The sequence below is a fragment of the Psammomys obesus genome, unplaced genomic scaffold (genome assembly GCF_907164565.1).
Source record: "Psammomys obesus unplaced genomic scaffold, mPsaObe1.curated_primary_1811, whole genome shotgun sequence".
NCBI classification, from domain to species: Eukaryota; Metazoa; Chordata; class Mammalia; order Rodentia; family Muridae; genus Psammomys; species Psammomys obesus.
In genome coordinates, this window is record NW_026596134.1 from 6,873,912 (window position 1) to 6,894,343 (window position 20,432).

General features: G+C 45.1%; 2 protein-coding genes across 3 annotated transcripts in view; both read right to left on the bottom strand.

Annotated features, from left to right (window-relative positions):
• The window catches only part of Ak7 (adenylate kinase 7), a 63,516-nt gene extending 62,362 nt beyond the window's left edge, over window positions 1-1,154 (bottom strand). The window contains exon 1 of the mRNA XM_055592958.1: window positions 1,053-1,154. Coding sequence (XP_055448933.1) covers window positions 1,053-1,154 — 102 coding nt within the window. The remainder of the gene's footprint in view (window positions 1-1,052) is intronic.
• A 3,878-nt stretch (window positions 1,155-5,032) lies between these two features.
• On the bottom strand, window positions 5,033-20,317 carry Gskip (GSK3B interacting protein). Of its 2 annotated transcripts, none has more exons than XM_055592751.1 (3): window positions 20,245-20,317; window positions 9,065-9,323; window positions 5,033-6,744 (listed from the first exon to the last, which is right to left on the bottom strand). In XM_055592751.1, exons 1-3 carry the CDS (start codon window positions 20,256-20,258, stop codon window positions 6,583-6,585), a joined length of 435 nt encoding a protein of 144 aa, XP_055448726.1. In that variant the 5' UTR covers window positions 20,259-20,317; the 3' UTR covers window positions 5,033-6,582. The 2 variants fall into 2 exon arrangements, with proteins under 2 accessions (XP_055448726.1, XP_055448727.1); XM_055592752.1 differs by having other exon boundaries at window positions 20,187-20,263.
• Between the last annotated feature and the right edge of the window lie 115 nt (window positions 20,318-20,432).

Sequence of the window (20,432 nt, forward strand, 5' to 3'; positions counted from 1 at the left end):
CGTATAAGTGTTTGCCTGTGTGTCTGTATGTGCATCATGTGCAATGCACTGCCCACAGATGCCAGAAGAGGGCACCAGATTATCTTGGACTGGAGTTGGAGAAGGTGGTGCTTGTTAGGAATTGAACCTGGGTCCTCTGGAAGAGCAGCCACTGCTCTTAACATGACTTTTTTTTTTTTTTTGACAAATGAACAATTTAAAAGGACAGCCCAAAGGTTCTTTGTGAAAGTGTGTGTGTGTGTGTGTGTGTGTGTAGGTAGAAAGGTGTCTTCCACTTAGTTTTTTGAAACACGGTTTCTAACTGAACTTTGGAGCTTGTTTTTCAGCTAGACTGGTCACCTGCAAACGCTCAGGGTCTCTCTGGCTGCTTCCCAGCACTACTCCTTACCCAGTTTTACATGGATGATGGAGGTCAGACTCAGGTTATCATGCTTTTGCCTTAAGTAATATGTCCCATTGAGCAGTCTCCCCATATCTCCTGGAGGTGTGGAAGCTTAATGGGATCTGATAAAAAATTGTTGCTTAGCACAAAACAGACGCTTAAAAAAAGGGTAGATGAATGTTTCATGGACAACATAATGGCTGGATTTATACTGTGTATGCTCCAGGTCCTGTCCATAATCACCTACATTTTTTTTTCTTTTTTTATGATTTGCTTATTATGTATACGGTGTTCTGCCTGCATGCCAGAAGAGGGCATCGGATCTCATTATAGATGGCTGTGAGCCACCATGTGGTTGCTGGGAATTGAATTCAGGACCTCTGGAAGAAGAGCCGGTGCTCTTCACCTCTGAGACATCTCTCCAGCTTATGATCTTTACAAGCCCTTTCCTCTCTTGAGCCTCAGTTTCCCCGTATCCAAACATCTGGGTTTCTAGGAAGGGGCACGGGAGAAGCCTGGTTAGGAAAAGGTCCTGAGGCACTGACGTGCCAGAACTGGAATCTTCCCCTGGGGAGGCCCGGAAGAGCCAGTGATGTAGGCCTTTGCTGTGGGGATGGACAGGAAACGCACACCAGGAGCTAAGGGCCAGTCTGGCTCGGCCACCGCTCACCTTTCCTATATTTCCGCTGCTGTAGGAGTCCAGTTGGTTTATGAACACCCTCTGTATCTTCAGAACTTTCTCAGTTGTCACAGGAACTTCCTCCTCAGCCATGGTAGCGCCTGTAGCAGTTGCTAAGGTGAAAGAGTCCTGTCGGTTGCTAAGGAGGAGAGGCTGGGCCTGGGAAGGCTAGGAGGGTCAGGCTTGCTGGGGCGTGGCTCGGGCTCTTGGTGGGCGTGGCTATCTTAGGGGCGGGGCGTGTCCGGTGAGGCGGGCTCTGGAGAGAGTCCAAAGAGTTTCTTCTTTGGGGAGTGTCCGTTGGGAGCGTGGCTTCGGGCCTGGAAGGGGCGTGTCCGAAAGGGCGGGGCTTTTCCCACGTTCAAACACCCAGCGCTACTGTCCTTGTGCCTTCTGTACATCTCCTGTAGGACACTCCGCTGGGGGTGACAACTTCTCTACTGTAAAGAAAAGCAGTTGCCAGAAAGTTTTGGCGTCCAGGACACGTGAGGCCACAGCGAGAGAGCCCGCTATCACACCCCCGTGCAGCCCAGCGGCTGCTTGGTGCACCGGGTTCTACTGGCTTAGGGTTTGTCCTAGATTGCTTTCTATTGCTGTGATAACACCAGATCAAAACTTCCCCACCATCCAGGGAAGTCAGGGCAGAAGGCATGAACCTGGAGGCAGGGACTGAGGCAAAGATCATGGAAGAACGCTGCTTACTGTCTTGCTCAGCCTGCTTTCTAAGACAACTCAGGATCAGGGGTAGGATTGCCCACAGTTAGAAAAACGTCCCACAGACTTGCCTGCAGGCCATTCTTGTGGAGACATCTTCTCAATGGAGATTTCTCATCCAGGTCTGTGTTTCCTAAAGCATTTTCAAATTTTATTTTTCTTCCCCTGGGGATTTAGTGGCGGCTCCTAGGGGCACTTCGTGCCCAGGGAATTCACACATAACCACAAAGTTTATACTCAGGAAGTTTAGATTCTGGGCCTTCTTTTGAAATGAGAGCACTTGCGCAGTTGCTGAAGTAAACCCAACAAACGTAAAAACGGTAACATTGTGGCAGGTTGAGATTGCTCAGATGCCATCAAGCATTGCAACGTGACTTCTATCTATGCTCTGTCCCAAAGAGAATGGACTCCAGCAAGCTGTCCTCTGTCCTCTACATGTGTGCCAGAGCATGTACACCCCTCCCCACAAATAAGTTAATGTAATAAACAACCATGTTAATTTCGTTTTCTTGCTCATCTTCAAAGGTGTGGCAAGCTATAAATATAACCTGCTTGTTATGTTAGCATAGTCCGATTGTTCTGAAATAATTTTCACATACTAACTTTGTTAAATGGAATACACATTAACTTGTTATATGTAAATTTGTATGCATATATAGAAATTAAAAAATATTTCTATGTGTGTGAGTGTTTGCCTGTATGAATGTCTCTGTGCCAAACGCATGCCTGGTGCCATCGCAGGCGAAAATTGGAGCCCCTGGAACCGGGGTGAAGGAGGGTTGTGAGCCATCAGTGGTTGTTAGAAACCACATTCGGGTTCTCTGCAAGAGTAACTGTGTTCTTTTTGAGCCATCTCTCCAGCTCCTGAGCGTGCTGATTTTATTAGAGCGATCACTGTCTCATTCCTTGAGTCCTTTCCTCTGCATGTAACTACCAAGCGTGTGTGGTGCCTTTTGGCATGTACAGAAAAAGGCTGGGAGGCGGTTCTGCCCCAACTACATAGTTCATGGATGGGTGGCTAAGCAAGTTCCTCATCTGTGTAAGCCTCAGCAATGCTCTACCTATATGAAGACTTAAAGGAGAGTTCTAAAATCAGTATGGTCCATTTTCAAACTGCTTTCTCCTCTGTTCGCCTGATAGGAGCCAAGCAGCAGGTTTTGCTCCTGAACACTGGAGGGCGCTCGGTGCATCCCGGATAGAAAGCCCTGAGCGTACGCACAGCACCAGCAGCTGACGTGTAGGGAAACGCTTGAGCTCTTCAGGGTCAGAGGAAAGGTGGGCGTGCCCTTAGGCCTGTGCTCTCTTCACCGACCTCTCGGAGCAGACAGAGGAGCACTAACTTCTCAGCCAGAGGAAACCCCACCGCCATCACTTGTCCCTTTTCTGTGTGCTGGGCTCTTGAGCATCTAAGGACGAGCTCTAGCCGAGCTACACCAGGCCTGAATTCTCCCCTTGCATTGAAACAGAGTGTAACATCAGAATTACCTACCTTACCACCCGGTGCTTACTATTTTAATGTTTAACTTCACGTCCTCTTCTGTATCTATCAAATAGAGAGCGTTTTATACCCTAGGTAGCACGTAGTGTGACTCCGTCCCCATGTCACTCTTCCTCAGTTTTCACATTGCATATTTTCCATCAAAAAGTCACAGCATAACTTAGTGCTGTTCTGAGCTTGGCTAACTTTTCATTACAGGAAAAGCAGTCTTTGAAGTTACTGGCTCATTTCCCCTATGTCCCAAGTTTTTTTTTTTTTTTTAATTATTTATTATTTATACAGCATTCTGCCTGCATGTATGCCTGCATGACAGAAGAGGACACCAGATCACATTACAGATGGTTGCTGGGAATTGAACTCAGGACCTTTGGAAGAACAGCTAGTGCTCTTAGCCCTCTGAGCCATCTCCTCCAGACCATGTCCCAAATTTTAAAAATTACATTTACTTATTGTATGTGGCACACATGTGGAATCATCAGAGCACAACTTAATGGAGTTTGGTCTCTTTCCATGTCCTCACGGATTGAACTTAGGTTTTCAGGCTTGGCTGCAAATGCCTTTACCCTTGATGCCATCTTCCTACACAGCTTTTACTAATTTTATTCTTTGAAAATTTAAGACAGCCTTCCAAATGGTTGTATTTTATTTTCAGAAAGATTTAGTCTCCCAAGTGCCCTTCACCAAATCCTGGGTATGTTAAAAGAACTACAAAATTACTTGGTGAAGAGGCATTATTAAATTCTTTTTAGCTGGCACACGGTGATGGCACATGCCTTTAATCCCAGTACTTGGGAGTTAGAGGCAGGTGGATCTCCCAGTTTAAGGCCAGTCTGGTCTACAGAGTTCCAAGATAGGCAGGCTACACAGTGAAATCCTGTCTCACAAAAGCAAGCAAACAAAAAACTCACCAGAACAAAACCCTTTTTAAAGAAGTTTGTGTGTACACATGCACACACGAGAGAGCATATGTGGAGGTCAGAGGACAACTTGTGGAAGTAGGCGCTCTCTGTCTACCATGTGGGCCTCAGAGATCCTACCCAGGCTGTCAGGTCTGCAGGTGAAGCCTTTTTGCTTGCTGAGCCATCTTGCCTGCCACGGCCCAGCTATTAATCGGTTTGAGTCAAACCTTTCATTTTTTAAAGCCCCCCAATTTGGAACCCCTTTTAAGTGGTCATTGAACATATTTCAGTTTTTCCTCCTTTGTCTAAATCACTTGCCCACTTTTCTTTTTTCTTACTTTAGGAAAGAAAGAAAGGTAGCCTGGGCTGACTTCCAGTTCTCGTAGGATTACAACATTGGACGCCAGGCTCTCCTGCCTCCACCTCCCAGGTGCTCAGATTATGTGTGTTGCCGTGCCCAGTGGCCTCTCAAATGGCGTGGCTTAGTATAAAAGTCTGCCTGTGTTCACATGTGTGTAGTTTTACCGATTCCCTTTACTCCGAATAACAAAAGAGCAACACCACTCACTTCTACTCAAAATGTAACATGGATGCATTTTAAATACGTGGGCGTAGGAGGTCTTGAAATCAGTCATTTATCACAAAGTGAACAATTTCAACTTTTTTTTTTTTTTCTTTTTGAGACAGGGTTTCTCTCTGTAGCTTTGGCTGTCCTGGAGCTCACCCTGCAGACCAGGCTGTCCTCGAACTCACAGAGATCGCTTGCCTCTGCCTCCAGCGTGCTGCGATCAAAAGCAGACCCCATCATTGCCTGGTAACAATTAAAAACTTAAACATATAATTGTTTCATAGTCAACTCAAAATCGAGTAAACGATTTTATTCAAACTTTACAAACATCATTTTTTTTAATATTAGCCTGAGATTAAGCATGAACAAGTTCAACCTGAACTTGGGCTTCGTTGCCCCTACGCAGGCAGGTAGGCGCCCAGACATCGCACTAGGATGAGTACCTCGCAAACAGACTCAAGCTGGTGAACTCTGAAGGCATCAGCAATGCAGATGAATCTCCACCTGCCCTGGCTTACATGATCATTTTGAGTTTTTAAAACCGTTTTGACCCTCAGGTCCAACCTGGGCTTACCCATGACAGTCAGGTGTTCTCCCCACCCCCTTCTCTCACATGACGTTCAGAGGCTAAAAAATGCCCTCTTGAAAGCTAATGACAAATGTATGGAGGCACACCCAGATGCAGATGGTGGCTAAACAGCTGCTTTGGGTGACAATTAACAACACCCAGGTCCTTTTTGTTTGTCAGGTACTGGAAAACATGCAGCAGCAGGAAGTGTTTTATTAAGTTTATAAACACCAGGGACTGTAATAAAATATAGAATACAGAGCATCTCTTTTTGAAATATCAAGTTTCTGAATGCTTCATTCATCCTTTGGTTTCAAACCATACAATGCACTCATTACACTGCACACGTGGCAACGAGACAGAAGGAGGGACGCCGCAGGAATACCAAAGCGCTGCTGAGTAGAAAGTAAGCGTCGAAGCAAAAATACTTTCTCAATAAATATATATATGTACTGTACATTGTAAACAAACATTCGGAATAAGAGTCAACACGGGCCAAAATATCGTTTCCTAGGAAACCAGGATCTTCTTCCTTTGAAGTGATACTCGCTGAGGATGCGGTGGGGCCTGTTGCTCTATTTGCTCATGTGCTTAGATATCTTGGAAATGGGGAACTGTTACATTCAATTGCTACCGGTCTCTAGGTTGGCTGGCTGGCTGTTGCAAACAAGGAAGAGAGAACTATTTCTGTCCCTGCCTTTCATTTCATCCTAGTTAAGTAACATTTAAGCAATCCATCTTCATCAGTCCATTTGGTAATGTAAGTAGGTTAACCAGAGCAGTCAATTTCAAAATTTGTGCAGGGGAAACTAGTTGACAGTTTGTTTCCAATAAGGCCAGTAACAAAATAACCACTACACAGTCAGTCCAGGCTAGTAGTAAACCCCTGATTTAGCAGGCTGAATCCAGGTCTGAAGTTAGGTGATTCTAATTTCTGTATCACTGTGCAAATCTAGAATTTTGTATGTAAAAGAGTGCTGGCAGCGTTGAAGCCCTGGAATAAGAGCATGAAGTGCTGATTAGGTATTGAAATGCAGAGAGGCTGTGTGAAAAAAATCAGATAGTGTCAGAGTAATGGTCTCAAATTCCCTTACATGAATCCAAAACTAAGACAATTTATGAGTCAATTATGAACCTACATGTGAGTCAAAAGCCTACATGTGAAGGAATGATGAACACATAAAGCCAGTGATGCACTTTCTACAGTGATTGTGCGCAAGGGTGTCAAGTCTTATGTTAGCATTCTATACCAGCAGTAGCCCAGCTCGGAGGATGAGTCATGACTCTCCATCCCTTTTCAAAGCTTCCAGTCTCTGAAGGAGGGCATTTCCAAATGCTTCCCGGTAGGCAGGGCTGAGTGTGTCCAACAAGGAGTAGACTGTCTCATGGTAGGGGGTTTGCAAATGATCGTCCACCTGGTCAAAAGCATAGCCCACCACCTAGGAGAGAAGGGCAGCAGTGAGCAGGGTCATCAGCTTCCATCTTGGCACAGAAGGCAAGAGTCAGGTGTCTGAAGGGGCTTGTTCTGCAGTGACACTATTTCAACAGATGATATACATTTCAGCTGTTTGCAATCAATGTAAATAGCTTATAACACAGACAGGCCCACTACCTCCAACACGCTTCCCCCATGGCTCTGTAAGAGGTTTGGTTTGCTCACTTTTGCTCTTTTTTTCAAGTGTTGAAATTTTGAAAGTAATACAAAAATACTTTGCTTTTTAAATCTCAAAACTTTTTTTTTTTTCCTTTTGAAATATGGTTTCTTTTATAGCCCTGGCTGTTCCTGAAACTCACTTTGTAGACCAGGCTGGTCTTGAACTCAGAGTTCTACCTGCCTCTGCCTCCCAGAGTTCTGGGATTAAAGGTGTGTACCACCACACCTGGCTTTAAAACAAAATGTTTAGCCTTATTTTTATTTTGAATTATGTGTATGTGTGCCTGTGTGCATCTGAGTGCAGGTGTCCATGGAGGCTAGGGGACAACACGGGACTTCCTGGAGCTGCAGTCACTGGTAGCTGTAAGCTGCCTGGCGTGTGGCTGGTGCAAGAGACATACGCATCCCTGAGCACTGAGCTTTCTCTCCAGCCCTTATCCTTACTGACTCCACACATATCGATGATCTATCACACCAAGGTACCTTCTTGCAGTAAACACTGGTGATGAAGCCTTCACATTCCAGCCTGCTGTTGAGAACTGAACCCAGGGTCACATACTAACAGATAAGGGCTATACCATTAAACATTTCTTCCTTTCTCTTTTTTTTTTTTTTTTTCAAGACAGGGTCCACTATATAGTCCTGGCTAGCCTTGTTCTCAAGAGATCCACCTGCCCCTGCCTCCTGAGTGCTGGGATTAAAGGATTGCATGAACAAACACAAGCTCTGAGTACCTTCAAAAAAAATTAAAAAACTTTGTGTTTTCACACACACATACACATACATGCGATGCTGTATCTATGGAAGTCAGATGACAAGTCTGTGAAGTTAGTTTTCTCTTTCCACTTTTTTTTTTTTTTCAAAACAAGTTTACTCTGGCTGCCCCGGAACTCACTCTCTAGACCAAGCTGGCCTCGAACTCTGAGATCTAATTGCCTCTGCCTCCAGAGTGCTGGGATTAAAGAAAGGCATTTGCCACCACCACCACCTGGCTTCTCTTTCCATTTTTATGTGGGATCTGGCCTGTATAACATACCACCTAGTGGTAGAGGAATTTTAATTAAAAAATGGCTGCTCTGGCAAGAGATCACATCCAAAGACCTTCTAGGCCTGTGAGATCCAGCTAGAATACAAACATGCCTTTAATCCAGGAGACAGAGGCAAGCAGATCTCTGAGTTCAAGGCCAGCCTGGTATACAGCTAGTTTCAGGTAAAGAAAAGCTTAGGTCCAGGCCTTTAATCCCAGCACTCAGGAGACAGGCATGAGTTCTAGGTGATATTCAGTCAGTTCCGCTGAGTCAGTGTGTAGAGACTCAGTGCAGGAGAGTTCAATTTGTGAAATTCAGAGGCAGTTTTTACTGGGACAGTTTTACAGAGACAGGTTGCAGAGAGAACAAACTAGATACAAGTGAAAACAGAATGAGTCATAGAATGAGAAGGAGCCTGGAAATCAGAACATATTTGCCAAAGTTAGTATGAGGCCAATCGGAGCAATTTAGTCACTGGCCTAGAGATAAGTCGGGTTGAATGAGGTCATCTAGGAGAGGGGTTTGAGCCAGACAGCTGAGCTGAACCAGCCAGCCAGAGTTCAGAAAGAACTAGAAAGGGTGAGCTTATTCAGAAGTAAGTCTCAGAGGCTGAAAACATTCTCAGCCTAGATTAGATTGTATGGAGGCTACAAGTTTCCAGTACTAGCCCTAGGTTAGCAGATGGAGGCAGTAAGCCTCTAAGACCACAATAACATCAGGCAAATAGAAGACGTTAACATCTGGTAGGCAGCCCCAGCACCTCGTTTGAATGGGAGACAGACTGGTCGAAGGTGAGCAACCACCAGTTCATGCCCTGAAGAGAACTACAGGAAGGAAGGAAATTTGTTTGGGTGGGAATGATTAAAGCAAACTGAATCAATAGTTTGGAAATGTATTTACTCCCTGAAATTCAACTGTTCTGTGTTGATAAAAACTTACTAGCCAAAAATTTAGAGAAACTGTTAGAAGTTTTTTGAAGGTACCCGGGTTGGGTTTTTATGTAATGTCCCTCTTTATCCTTTCTGATAAAATGATAGAGATATGCCTTGTTCTCTTCTAAAAATAAAAGTGAGTTACCCTGAGCCCCGCCTCTGTGAGCTCCAGGCAGTATCTGTTCCTTTCCTTTGTCTCCACATTGATGTAAGCCACATCATCTGCACAGCGGAGGCTCTTTGACACAAACATGCTGTTGACAGCGAAGAGAACATCGTTTACAACTGCCTCGGCCTCCAGCTGCATGTCCTTTATATCCGTTCCTTCAAACCCATTGAGCTCGGAGCCTTCTTCAAATCCGGACATACTGCTGAGCTCCACGGGATTATAGTCTGTTTCCATTCTGCAAGGAAGCAGTAATAGACTTTTTTAATAAAAAGATATTCAAATTGGACAAGGGCAGAAACAGCCACATTCTTTACAAAAATATCACAGGAACACTCTCTGGTCCACACACAAATATTATTCTCCTCTGAAATCACTTTGAGTCAGGTCCACAGTTCAAAGCCACCCTCAGCACCACTGCCTGCCCTGCTCCTACTAATATAGACCATCAAATCCCACTTAAAACATTCAACTGCTTTTCTGAAGATGTATTCATTTGTTTTATGTACATGAGAGCTCTGTTTTCATGCACACCAGAAGAGGGAATAAGATTTCATTATAAATGGTTGTGAGCCACCATGTGGTTGCTGGGAATTGAATTCAGGACCTCTGGGAGAATAGCCGGTGCTCTTAACCACTGAGCCACCTCTCCATCCCTCAACTGTTTTTCTAGGCCAAAGTCCATAAGTCCAAATTCCTCCAAAAAGAAGAATGGTAAGGCCCATCACAGCAATACCCCAGTCCCTGGCACCATCTTCTGTCTAGTTAGGGTTTTATTGCTGCGAAGAGACACTACGACACTAGTAATTTACAAAGGAAAACATTTAACTGGGGCTGGCGACAGTTCAGAGGTTTAGTCCATATCATCATAGTGAGGAGCATGGTGTTTGTGTGTATAGGCACATGCTTACATAACATGATGTGGTGGTCACAGTCTTCTAGCTGGTGGGTCCTGGGGATTGAACTCAGGCCTTTAGGCTTGGTAGCAAGTACCTTTATCTACTGAGCTATCTCACTAGTCTTGAAATACCAATTCCCTCTTTCTCTCTTTTGTTTTTTGAGACAGGGTTTCTCCTTATAGCCTTGGCTGTCCTGGACTTGGTCTGTAGACCAGGCTGGCCTCGAACTCACAGAGATCCCTGCCTCTACCTCCTAAATTCTGGGATTACAGGTGTGCACCACCAAGCCTGGACATTTCTTTTTTCTCCCAAGACAGGGTTTCTCTGTATAGCCTTGGCTATCCTGGACTCATTTTGTACACCAGGCTGGCTTCAAACTCACAGCAATCTACCTGTTTCTGCCTCCCAGAGTGCTGGGATTAAAAGTGTATGCCACCACTGCCCAGCTCAATTCTCATTTTGATATATATATTTGTCTTATTACCATTTTTAGCTATTTCACACAATGCCCCAGAATGAGTGCAGTTTTATTTATTTGTTTGTTTGAGACAGGGTTTCTCTGTGTAGCCCTGGCTGACCTAGAACTTGCTCTGTAAACCAGGCTGGCATCTAACTCAGAGATCTGCCTCTGCTTCCTAAGTGCTGGGATTAAACCACCAGCTGGCTATTTTCTTTAGTTTATATAGCTTGGGCTCTCCTGAAACTCACTGTATAGATCAGGCTGGTCTGGTGAGATTTAGCACCTACACCACCATCCCTGGTGAGTGCGTAGTTTTAAATGTGTAATTGTTTCTCTAATCAAATATTAGAACTGCAAAGTCAGAGGGCACTCCCATGTTAACTTTCAACAAGTGTTACCAAAGGGCAAAGCCTTGCTGACTGACTCTACAGGCCGAAGGCCAGGGAGGGGCACTTTCAATACAAGCTTTCCAATCCTGTCTAAACTTTTGTCAATCTGTGAGGCAGAGGACAAGAGCTCACTGTTTTAAGACTTATTTCCCTGACCAAATACCTTTGAGGCTTACAGGATACTTTTAGCTGCCAAGGTTACACAGAAGTAGAAATGAACTCAGTTTATCTGAAATCAGACTTCACATCCATACTCGGGCGATGCTATGCCCCTAAAACCGGGTTACTGGACTTCTTTAAACACGTCTCCCTTACTCGGTTAATACACTGCTTAAAACTGTGTTTGGTTTTATATGGACTCTTTAGTGTAGTGTATAAATTCAGTTTGGTGCCTGTGGTCTAATGGTTAGGATTTAGTACTCTCACTAACTTGGCCCTGGTTCTAATAAAAAACAAGAACAGTTCAGAAGGTTTCAGCCTCTAAACACTCTGCATGTCATGTCCCTGCCTTGGTATTAAGTACCTCAGTTAGAGACATCAGAATAATAAAGTTCTCTCAGCAGGAGTCTGGCTCTAGCAGAAAGATGGCCTCACAGGCTGACATAACAGGCCACCAAATGCTTACTGCATAGCAATCAGCTCCAAATTCCAAAGAGAAGACACCTAGGGGACTTTGTGCCTCCTAGGAGAATGATGTGGAAGATCTATAACTTCTGAAAATGACTTACTTTATTTATGTGTAGGTGCATGTGTCTGTGTGCTTGTGTATGTGTGCGGTGGCCTATGCAGGCCAGCAGGTGGCGTTGGACTACCTGGGCGGGAGTTCCAGGTGGCTAAGGCATGTGGGTGCTGGGAGCTGAAACCAGCAGCTCTCCAAGGGTAGGTTAGTGCTCTTAATCACTGTTCTCTCCAGCCTGGAACTTACTGTTTTGCTGGCTGTAACAGACTTGGCTGTTTCTGGACCGCCTTTCTGAGGGGAACCATTATGCCTCTTCCCCTGCCGAGCAAAGTCATCAGGTGATGTGGCAGAGACTGACTCCAGTCCTCAGTTAGAGTCCCACTCAACCAATTAGCAGACTTTTTCACGGTCTTTTTAGTTCAGTCAGGGCATACTTTTGGCAGCCATCTTGAGATGAGAACAGGAGTCCAAGGACAATGCTGACAAGGGAGGACAATAGTAGCAAGAGGCAGAGAAAAGCAGGAGAGCCCCGCCAGTTCCACAACCTCTGTACTTGTCAGTTATTAGAGCCAGTGAAGGCCCCTGCCATCGCTGGCAACAGAAAGCATTCTCACTGATTTGTTGGGAGTTCACCCAAAATCAAAGGCAGTGGCTCCTCTAGCATTCTAACAGCTTTACGGAGGTGAAGAGATTTACAATATGGAACCCTGATGGCAATGACTATTTTTGTGCCTGTCATGCAGAAAGTGCTTGGTAGAATCATTTTGTAGAATTATCAATCTGTGCTTGCTATTAGCTTTCTATTGCTGCTTCAACAAATGACCACAAACATGGTAGCCTGGAGCAAATCAACATTGTGGCTGAAAGCAGAAGCTTCATTTTCCTACATTCTTGAGGTATGATGCATAAATCAAGATACGGGCTTGGCTCTTCCTTCTCAAGGATTCTGAGAACTGAGTACTGCCTTGGCTCATAGTCCCTTCCCGTATCCTCTACTCTCCAAGGCTGCCCTAGCTACGGCTGCTGCTGAGTTGTCAAATCTGTTGGCAGCAGACCAGATAAGTGACCCGGTGGCAGAATGATTACATCGGGCCAATTTCACTGTAGAAAGGCCAGTTTACTCTGTCCTCAATACTCTGTGTGTGGATATGCCTTCCCTATATGTACTGATGTAATGCTTGTCCCCAAACTCCCACTTACAGACTCCACTATCCACTGTCATGGCATTACACACAGCCTTCTGCCACAGACAGGTGTGAGTCACTATGAGGGTGCGGAACTGAGCCCAAGTCCTCTGCAAGAACAAGTGCTCTTAACTGCTGAGCCATTTCTGCAGCCCGTATTCATATTCTCTCCCTATTTTCTTTTTTTAGACAGGGTTTCAGGCTGGCCTCAAACTTGGAGATCTGCCTGTTTCTGCCTCTGGAGTGCTGAGATTAAAGGCCTGTGCCACCACCATGGTCGTCTGATTTGCTTTAAAAGTGTCATTTCTGCTTAACTTGCTCAAAATCTTCTCTACCTTTTCGAATTTGTGGAATGGCCACCTGGTTTTAGATGCCCTATCTGCTCTTTCTGTTACTTCCTGGGTTAGTGGCAGTTGACATGTTTTGTATTCATTGTGGTTTCTGTGCATTGCTTTACATGGCTGCAGTTTTCACTGGATACAGAGGTTGTGCATTTCAGGCTATTTTATGAGTGCTGTCCCGGATGCAGTGATCTGGAAACCAGCTTTATACTTCAGAGTCTGGCCTTGGGCTTTTCCCAGGACAGTCAGGGATGCATAGTGAGATCCTGCCTGTTTCAAAACAACAAAACAAGCATGCTTGCTGCTCAGTTCCCAGCATCTACTTCAGGCAGCTCACAACAGCTTATCACTCCACCTACAATTCTAGCTCCACGGGACCTGGGCCATCTTCTTGCCTCCACAGCCTCTTTTGGCCTCTGCAGGCACCTGTACTCATGAGTACATACCTGCATACATACACATAATTAAGGGATGCTGAGGTAGTGGCTGGGGGTGTGTAGCTTCATGGCAGAAGTTATCAACTGAAAGTTCAAGCAACACTGACAGTTCCGATTTTTAATTTGGTTATAGTTTGGAATGACACATCCCCACAACGGCTTGTACATTCAAGCCTGGGCCCTCACCTGGCATAGCCAGTCACTGTGTTGTGGCTCAGTCACAAGGACTCTGACCTCATCATTGGATCAATCTGCTTGATAGCCTTGCTGGGGGATGACAGATACTTTCTGATGAGGGCTTTTGTAGGAATCACCTGAGCATCTTTGGGGACTCACATACTCCTCCACCCCACCGCTGGGTCTTTTCTCAGCTGTCACTGGGTGAGCAGCCCTGCTAGGCAACGCACCCTCTGTATGACGTTCTGCCTCCCATCAGGAGAAGCAATGCAGCGCATAACTCCCCCACTAAACCTCTCAGCTGGGACCACATACAGCTCTCCTCCTCTTAAGCAGTTTATGTCAGAGACTTTGTTACAGCAGCAAAGACTAAAGCACATTCTACTTTCTCTATGGCACAAAAATGTGTTGTTTGCTGTGAGAAGAAACTACGAACAAACGTATGCCATGCTGCGAAGCACAGGATGCAGGGAGGAGAAGCATCTGCCACAGGAGCCAGGCTGTTGCTGTGACAGCCCAAGTAACCAGTGGCATCTGCTCCACTTAAGATGAAAGGTTCAACTTTATTTCATTTTAAACAGCTATTTTAAAAAGCAAAGGGGAATTAAAACAATCAGTTATAATTAGCATTGTTTAGAATTTGGGCAAAGCTCAAACCTTTTAAAATCTTTATATCCTTTACATTTGTTTTCAATGGCACACATAAACTTTTTTTTTAAAGTAATTTTAGATGTATGGGTGTTCTGCCCTGCCATGCCCACAGAGGCCAGAAGAGGGCATCAGATTCCTAGAATTTGAGTTTCAGATGGTGTGACCTGCCAAGTAGACGATGGGAATCGAATCCAGGACCTTTGCAGGAACACCCAGTACTTATAACTGCTGAGTCACTGCTGCAGCCCCATAACTGTACTTCTGAAATTAAAGATTTTTAAGCCAGAGTCACTTGTGAAATGTCTATTTTCAATTTATATGCTGATTTATAAAGTTGCTCTCCATTCCAACAGTGACTGACACACACACACACACACACACACACACACACACACACCCACCTCACAGTGCTGCAAAACAAGCCAACAGGACTGCTCTGCATTCCGCTGACTAGGGAGAAGCTCGGGGTGAGGATATGCAGGGTGCTGGCTAACCTGCTAAGTTTTTCAAAACTAAAAATAAGCAGTGATGCTGTAGATCTCAAAACCAGAGATTGTTAATGAGATTCTAAGAAGATTCTTAAACACTAACTGACAAAACAAACAAACAAGTTCCCCAAAGCCAGGCATTACTGATTGTCACTACACAGCTGTCCAGGAGAGTGGGTTCTTGGAACTATAAGTAGGGCATATTCTTCTCTCTCTCACCTTTATTTTATGTACACTGGTGTTTTGCCTGCATGCATGTCTACGTCAGAATGTGAGAGTGTCAGATTTTAGTGTTCTAGACAGCCCCATTCTAACAACATAAAACAAACCATTGGATATAGAATAGCGATCCTGAGGCTGGAGAGATGGCTCAGGGGTTAAGGGCACTGACTGCTCTTCCTGAGCACCTGGGTTCAAATCCCAGCACCCACAGTCTGTAACTCGAGTCCCTGGGGATGCAACATCCTCTTCTGAGGATGCCTCCTCAGACATCAGGTAGATACACAGTGCACCTTCGTACCTGAAAGCAAAACACCCATTGCACAAAAAATAATTCATTATGCCTGACATTGCTGCTCTACACAATGACCAGTCTTCTGTGGCTAGAACCTTCAAAGACTGGAACTCAACAAGGGTCACATTGCATGTGTGAGGTGTCCAGAAAGGGTCCTTCAAAACACCCACATAAGTGATTCAAGGCTCTCCTTTCTGCATCTGTTGGTAATTTCTGGGCTACCATTTCTGATTTTGAGGATTCGTGAAATTGTTAAGATTCTGACTGCTGGATCTTTTCTTCCCCACTTCTTATTTTACTAGACTTTTATTTTGTTGCATTGCAAATTCAGAGAAATAAAGGCAGGAAAGACGAAGAGACAGATATGTACCTCCTGAAAAGAAAGTATCTGACAGGGCAGGGGTCACAAATGCTCACTTTAAAGAGTGTGGCTCCTCGGCTGACACCACAGTCAGGCGACAGCAGGGATGGCGCACCTTAATGCCTTTTATTTCATCCTCCCAACAAGCAGCAGTGGCAGTGTGGTTGCACTGAGTGGGCTCTCAGGCAGACAGGGCAGGGCAGGAGCTTCTGTCCATGCTCTGGACTCAGACAAGGTGAAACTAACATTAAAATCTACCCTTAAATGGTGCTGGCAGGCCTAAACAGGGAAAAATAAGTGTTCAGAATGGTACCAGGATGTTGCATGTCAAGTTCAAAAGAGTTATGCTGGGGCCAGGTGTAGTGCTACACGCTCATAAGCTCAGCACTCAGGGGCACAAGGCAGAAAGAGGGTGAATTAGGGCCCCATCTGCAAATACTAGGTCAACCTGTGACAACGAGAATGTGTCTCAAAAAAAAAAAAATCTCTTGGGGCTGGGAATATAGCTCAACAGTAGCATATTTAAATTAATATAGAATTTTGCTCAGTATGTGAGGTCTCAAGATTGATTCATAGCAACATACACACACACTTAATAGTACATATTACAAATGTTTTTTTAAATTAAAACAATACATTTATTTTCTCTTATGTTTATAGATGTCTTGCCTGCATGTCTATCTGTGTATCATGTGTGTGCCTGATGCCAAAAGAGGATGGTGGATTCTCTGGGACTGAAATTACAGAGATTATGCGCTGCCATACTGGCGCTGTGTCTCAGACTTGGTCCTTTGGAAGAGCAGCCAGTGGTTAACTGCTCAGCCATCACTCCAGCCCCATAGCACTACCCCCCCACCTTATTTATGTTCACTTTGAAACAGGATCTCATTATGTAGCCCTGACTGCTCTGGTACTCACTATGTAGAATAAGCTAGTTTCTGCCTCTGGAGTGCTGGGAAGAAAGGTGTGTACTACCATGCCTGGTCTTGTTTGTTTTCAAAGTTTATTTTCATTATTTTTAATTATTTGTAGGTGTGTGCATGTGTTCGTGTGTTTGCATACGCACCCATGAGTACTGGTGCCCTTGGAATGCAGAGGCCAGAACCCAGGGAGCAGGAGTTACAGACCCTCTGAGCCATCTGACTCAGGTGTTGGAATAAATCTGAGTCAGAAAGTGCTCTTAATCACTGAGACATCTCTTCAGTCCCTTTGGTCTTGTTTGTTTATTGAGATAGAGTCTCGTTATATAGTTGGCAGTAGTCTTCCTTGACTGAGCCGTCTTCCTGCTTCTGCCTCCCAAAAGCTGGGATTACAGGTATATGTACCATCATGCTTGAAAAATACCTTAAGAGGACAGAGGCAGCTCCAGATCCTAAAACTCCAGTTATTTGACTCCAGATGCCGTGCTCTTTACAAATGCATGGGGATCCTGGGGCATGGCACTTTTGACGCTGTAGTCCTGTTTTAAACTACAAGTCTTTTTAAAAGTAAGACTTTTTACATCTATATTTTAATTTGTGTGTGTGTGTTGGGGTGTGTGTGCACATGCCATGGTTCGCACGTGGAGGTTAGAGGACAAATAGGGGAACTTGGCTCGCTCCTGTTGTGGATAAAAACATGTTTTTGTTTTGGTTCCAGGTGTGGGATGTGGGACTGATTCAGATGGTCCACAGCAGCAGCCTATTCACTTCATGTGGGCTCTGAGAGGAGCTGTTTGGCAGCTGCAGATAGTTTAAATCTGAGGACTCTGGAGAAAGAATAAATGCCAGAGCCCAGAGAGTGTGGAGCTTGGAGAAAGAACAAGGTGGCTGCTGCTCCTGCTTTCCCCTTGCTGCTCCTGGTTGCTACTGTGAGACAAGAAGTTGGAGATTTCCTGAAACGAGGACTGGGCTGGCTCCAAGGAACCCAACGACCCCAACTAGCAGGAAGCAGCTAAGAGAACTGTGTTTCCTCTCCCACTAACCCTTTCTCTCTCCTACCTGGTGTTGGGTGTTGGAAGGGATTGGGGTGGAGTAGGGAGAAAGAGAGAAAAAATGTAAATAAAGCATTTTTTAAAAAGTACGCCAATACTCTCCTATCAGATGTATCCTGGGGAACGGAACTTGGGGTGGCATGCATGGCAGCTGCCTGCTGAACCATGTCACTGGCCTGTGATCTTTGGCTGTTGTTTGAGACAGGGTCACAGCAACCCAGGCAGGCTTCAAGCCTGATACGTAACCAATGACCTTGACAAACTCCTGATCCTTGTGCCTCTTCCCATGTGCTGGGATGATAGGTGTGCTTCCCCGGGAGAGCCCAGGCAAGTCTTCACCATAATCAACACCATCACAGTGAACTGTGTGGATCCCTATTTAGGTCTTGCTACATTTGGTCTCTAATATACACCTTCTAACCTGCCACTGGGAATTCCCATAATTTTTACAAAGTTGACAGCATTTGGTTGGTTAATTATTTTCACCTTCCTCAATTATGCTAGGCTGACAGCATTCTATATTAGGAACTTGCCTTTGATAAAACATAAAAACAGCCCTGTGATTTGAGATAAATTTGAATCGCATCTGAGCTAAAGGTGTGATGATAATTCTCAAACCTTTACTATGCTAAATTTCTACTAGAAAGTATAAAATGTACAAGGGACACACTTAACATTTTGAGTGTAGTATGCTTGCTATTGTGGGATCTTTCATTTTTACTTTCGTTTTTTTGGTGTCTGTAAATGCACGCATCCTATGGACAGCTTGAATGTAATATTATATCGTGTTCAGAAAACCATGATAAACAGTCATGGAATTCCAAATTCAATTCAAAACTCCCAAGGCTTGAATGAGACAAGGTCCCACCTGGACTTCCCACCCTCCTTTGTTTATACTACAGAGATTACTGTCATTATTACTTGTAAGGTTTGGCATTTCTTTTGAGTCAGGGTCTCCCCATGTAGACCAGGTTGGCCTCAAACTTAAGGAGAGCTTTCTGCATCTGCTTCTCTAGTGCTGAGATTAAAAGTGTGTGCCATGGTCTGGAGAGATGGCTCAGAGCACTGGCTGTTTTTCCAAAGGTCCCGAGTTCAATTCCTAGCAACTACATGGTGGCTCACAACCATCTATAATGAGATCTGGTGCCCTCTTCTGCCATGCAAACAGAATAACAAATAACAATTCTTTTTAAAAAAAAATTCAAAATTAAAAGTGTGTGCCAAAATGCTGGGCAATCATATCTTCTTAGAGTCAAAATATCTAGAACCCAACTGGTTCTAAGCTTTAGGGCTATGCTTTGTCCAAATCATGGAATCTAGCTCATTGCACTGTCCTTTTAGTGCTGGCCTGGCTGTTCTTACCTTTAGTCTTCTAAGCCCTACATGTGGCTACTATCACACCGTAGTTAGCAAACTTAGGCCAGATTATGTTGCATTTTTTTTATTTCACCCAGAGCACAAGTACAAATCCTTGCACTGGCCTACACTCCTTCCATCCACCATCAGCTCCTACTCCTTCCTCTCCTTCCTCTTCAAGTTCCTGGAACTTAGCAAACATTACTGAGATGATGAGCCTTGCAGGTGGTGTTCTGGTCTGGAAAATAACTCGGACATCCATGTAGCTTACTACCTCAATTCTCCAAGCTTCCCATTAAAACATCACCTTTTAAAAATGCGAAGTCTTTTCTTAAAACTCAGGTTAAAAAAAAAAAAAAAAGTCTGAGTGGGGTGTGGTGGTGCAAGCCTGAAATTTCAGCATTTGGGAGACTAAGGCAGGAAGACCCTAAGTTCTAGGGCAGTCTGGGCTACAAAAGTTCAAAGGCAGGTTGAGCTACATAAGTGAGAGACTGTCTCAAAAACCAAACCAAACTAAAAGAACCATTTCTGAGGGTGCAGCAACCATGAGCCAGAATTCCTTAATTCAATCCCTACAATCCAGGACTGTTTAGGCTCCTTCCCAGCTCACATTATTTTCGTTTGCCTCAATTTTCCAGTTTATGATATTAATCTGCTCACACCTGCTTGAGGCGGCTTTGTAGGATTAGAGAGGACAGCGTAGGTTCAAGGTGGCTCAGTGTCAAGTGTCAAGTACTGTCTACCCAGGACAGTAGACTTCCGGGCCTTTAGGGACTGCCTTACTAAGGAGCCAGCTGTGCCTCTGCAAAGATTGTCTCCTAGAAGATAAAAAGACGGCCTCACAGATCCCCAGGAGAGCACAAAGTGTTCGCCGAGGTGGCCCCAATCCTTTTTAACAGAGAAAACAGTACTGCTCGCAAACGCCCCGAATCACAAGTTTCCTGGTCGTCGGCGTGGCTTACTGCGAGGAGCGCTCTGCAAACAGCAAACTACTAGACCTAGAGGATGTTTTGCAAACAATGCCGGTAGGAGGTGGGGAACAACTTGCTGACAATAGGCGCCGGGCAAAACCCAGACAGAAATGCCAAGCCTCCAGTCCCGCGGCGTCCGGCGCACCACTTCCCCGAGGACACCCCAGGCCGATCCACCCCAGGGCCCTGTGAACCCGAATCCGGGTGTCCGCCGGCACTCACCATCCTGCGACGACTGCGAGGTCAGAGCCCACGAGTGGTAGTCTGCCCGCCCACTCACCTGCGAGCGCCCATGTTTCTCCTATTTCCTGTCCCAAGGCGTCTAGAGCCAGACTTGCGGCGCCGGCAACGCCCCCGCCCCCACAATTGCCCCGCCCATTCACTACCGGAAATGCTCCCGCCCGGAATCTTTTTCCCGACTTCCCAGCCTCACAATATGGCGTCACTTCCGCCTGCGCCAGTTGCTCG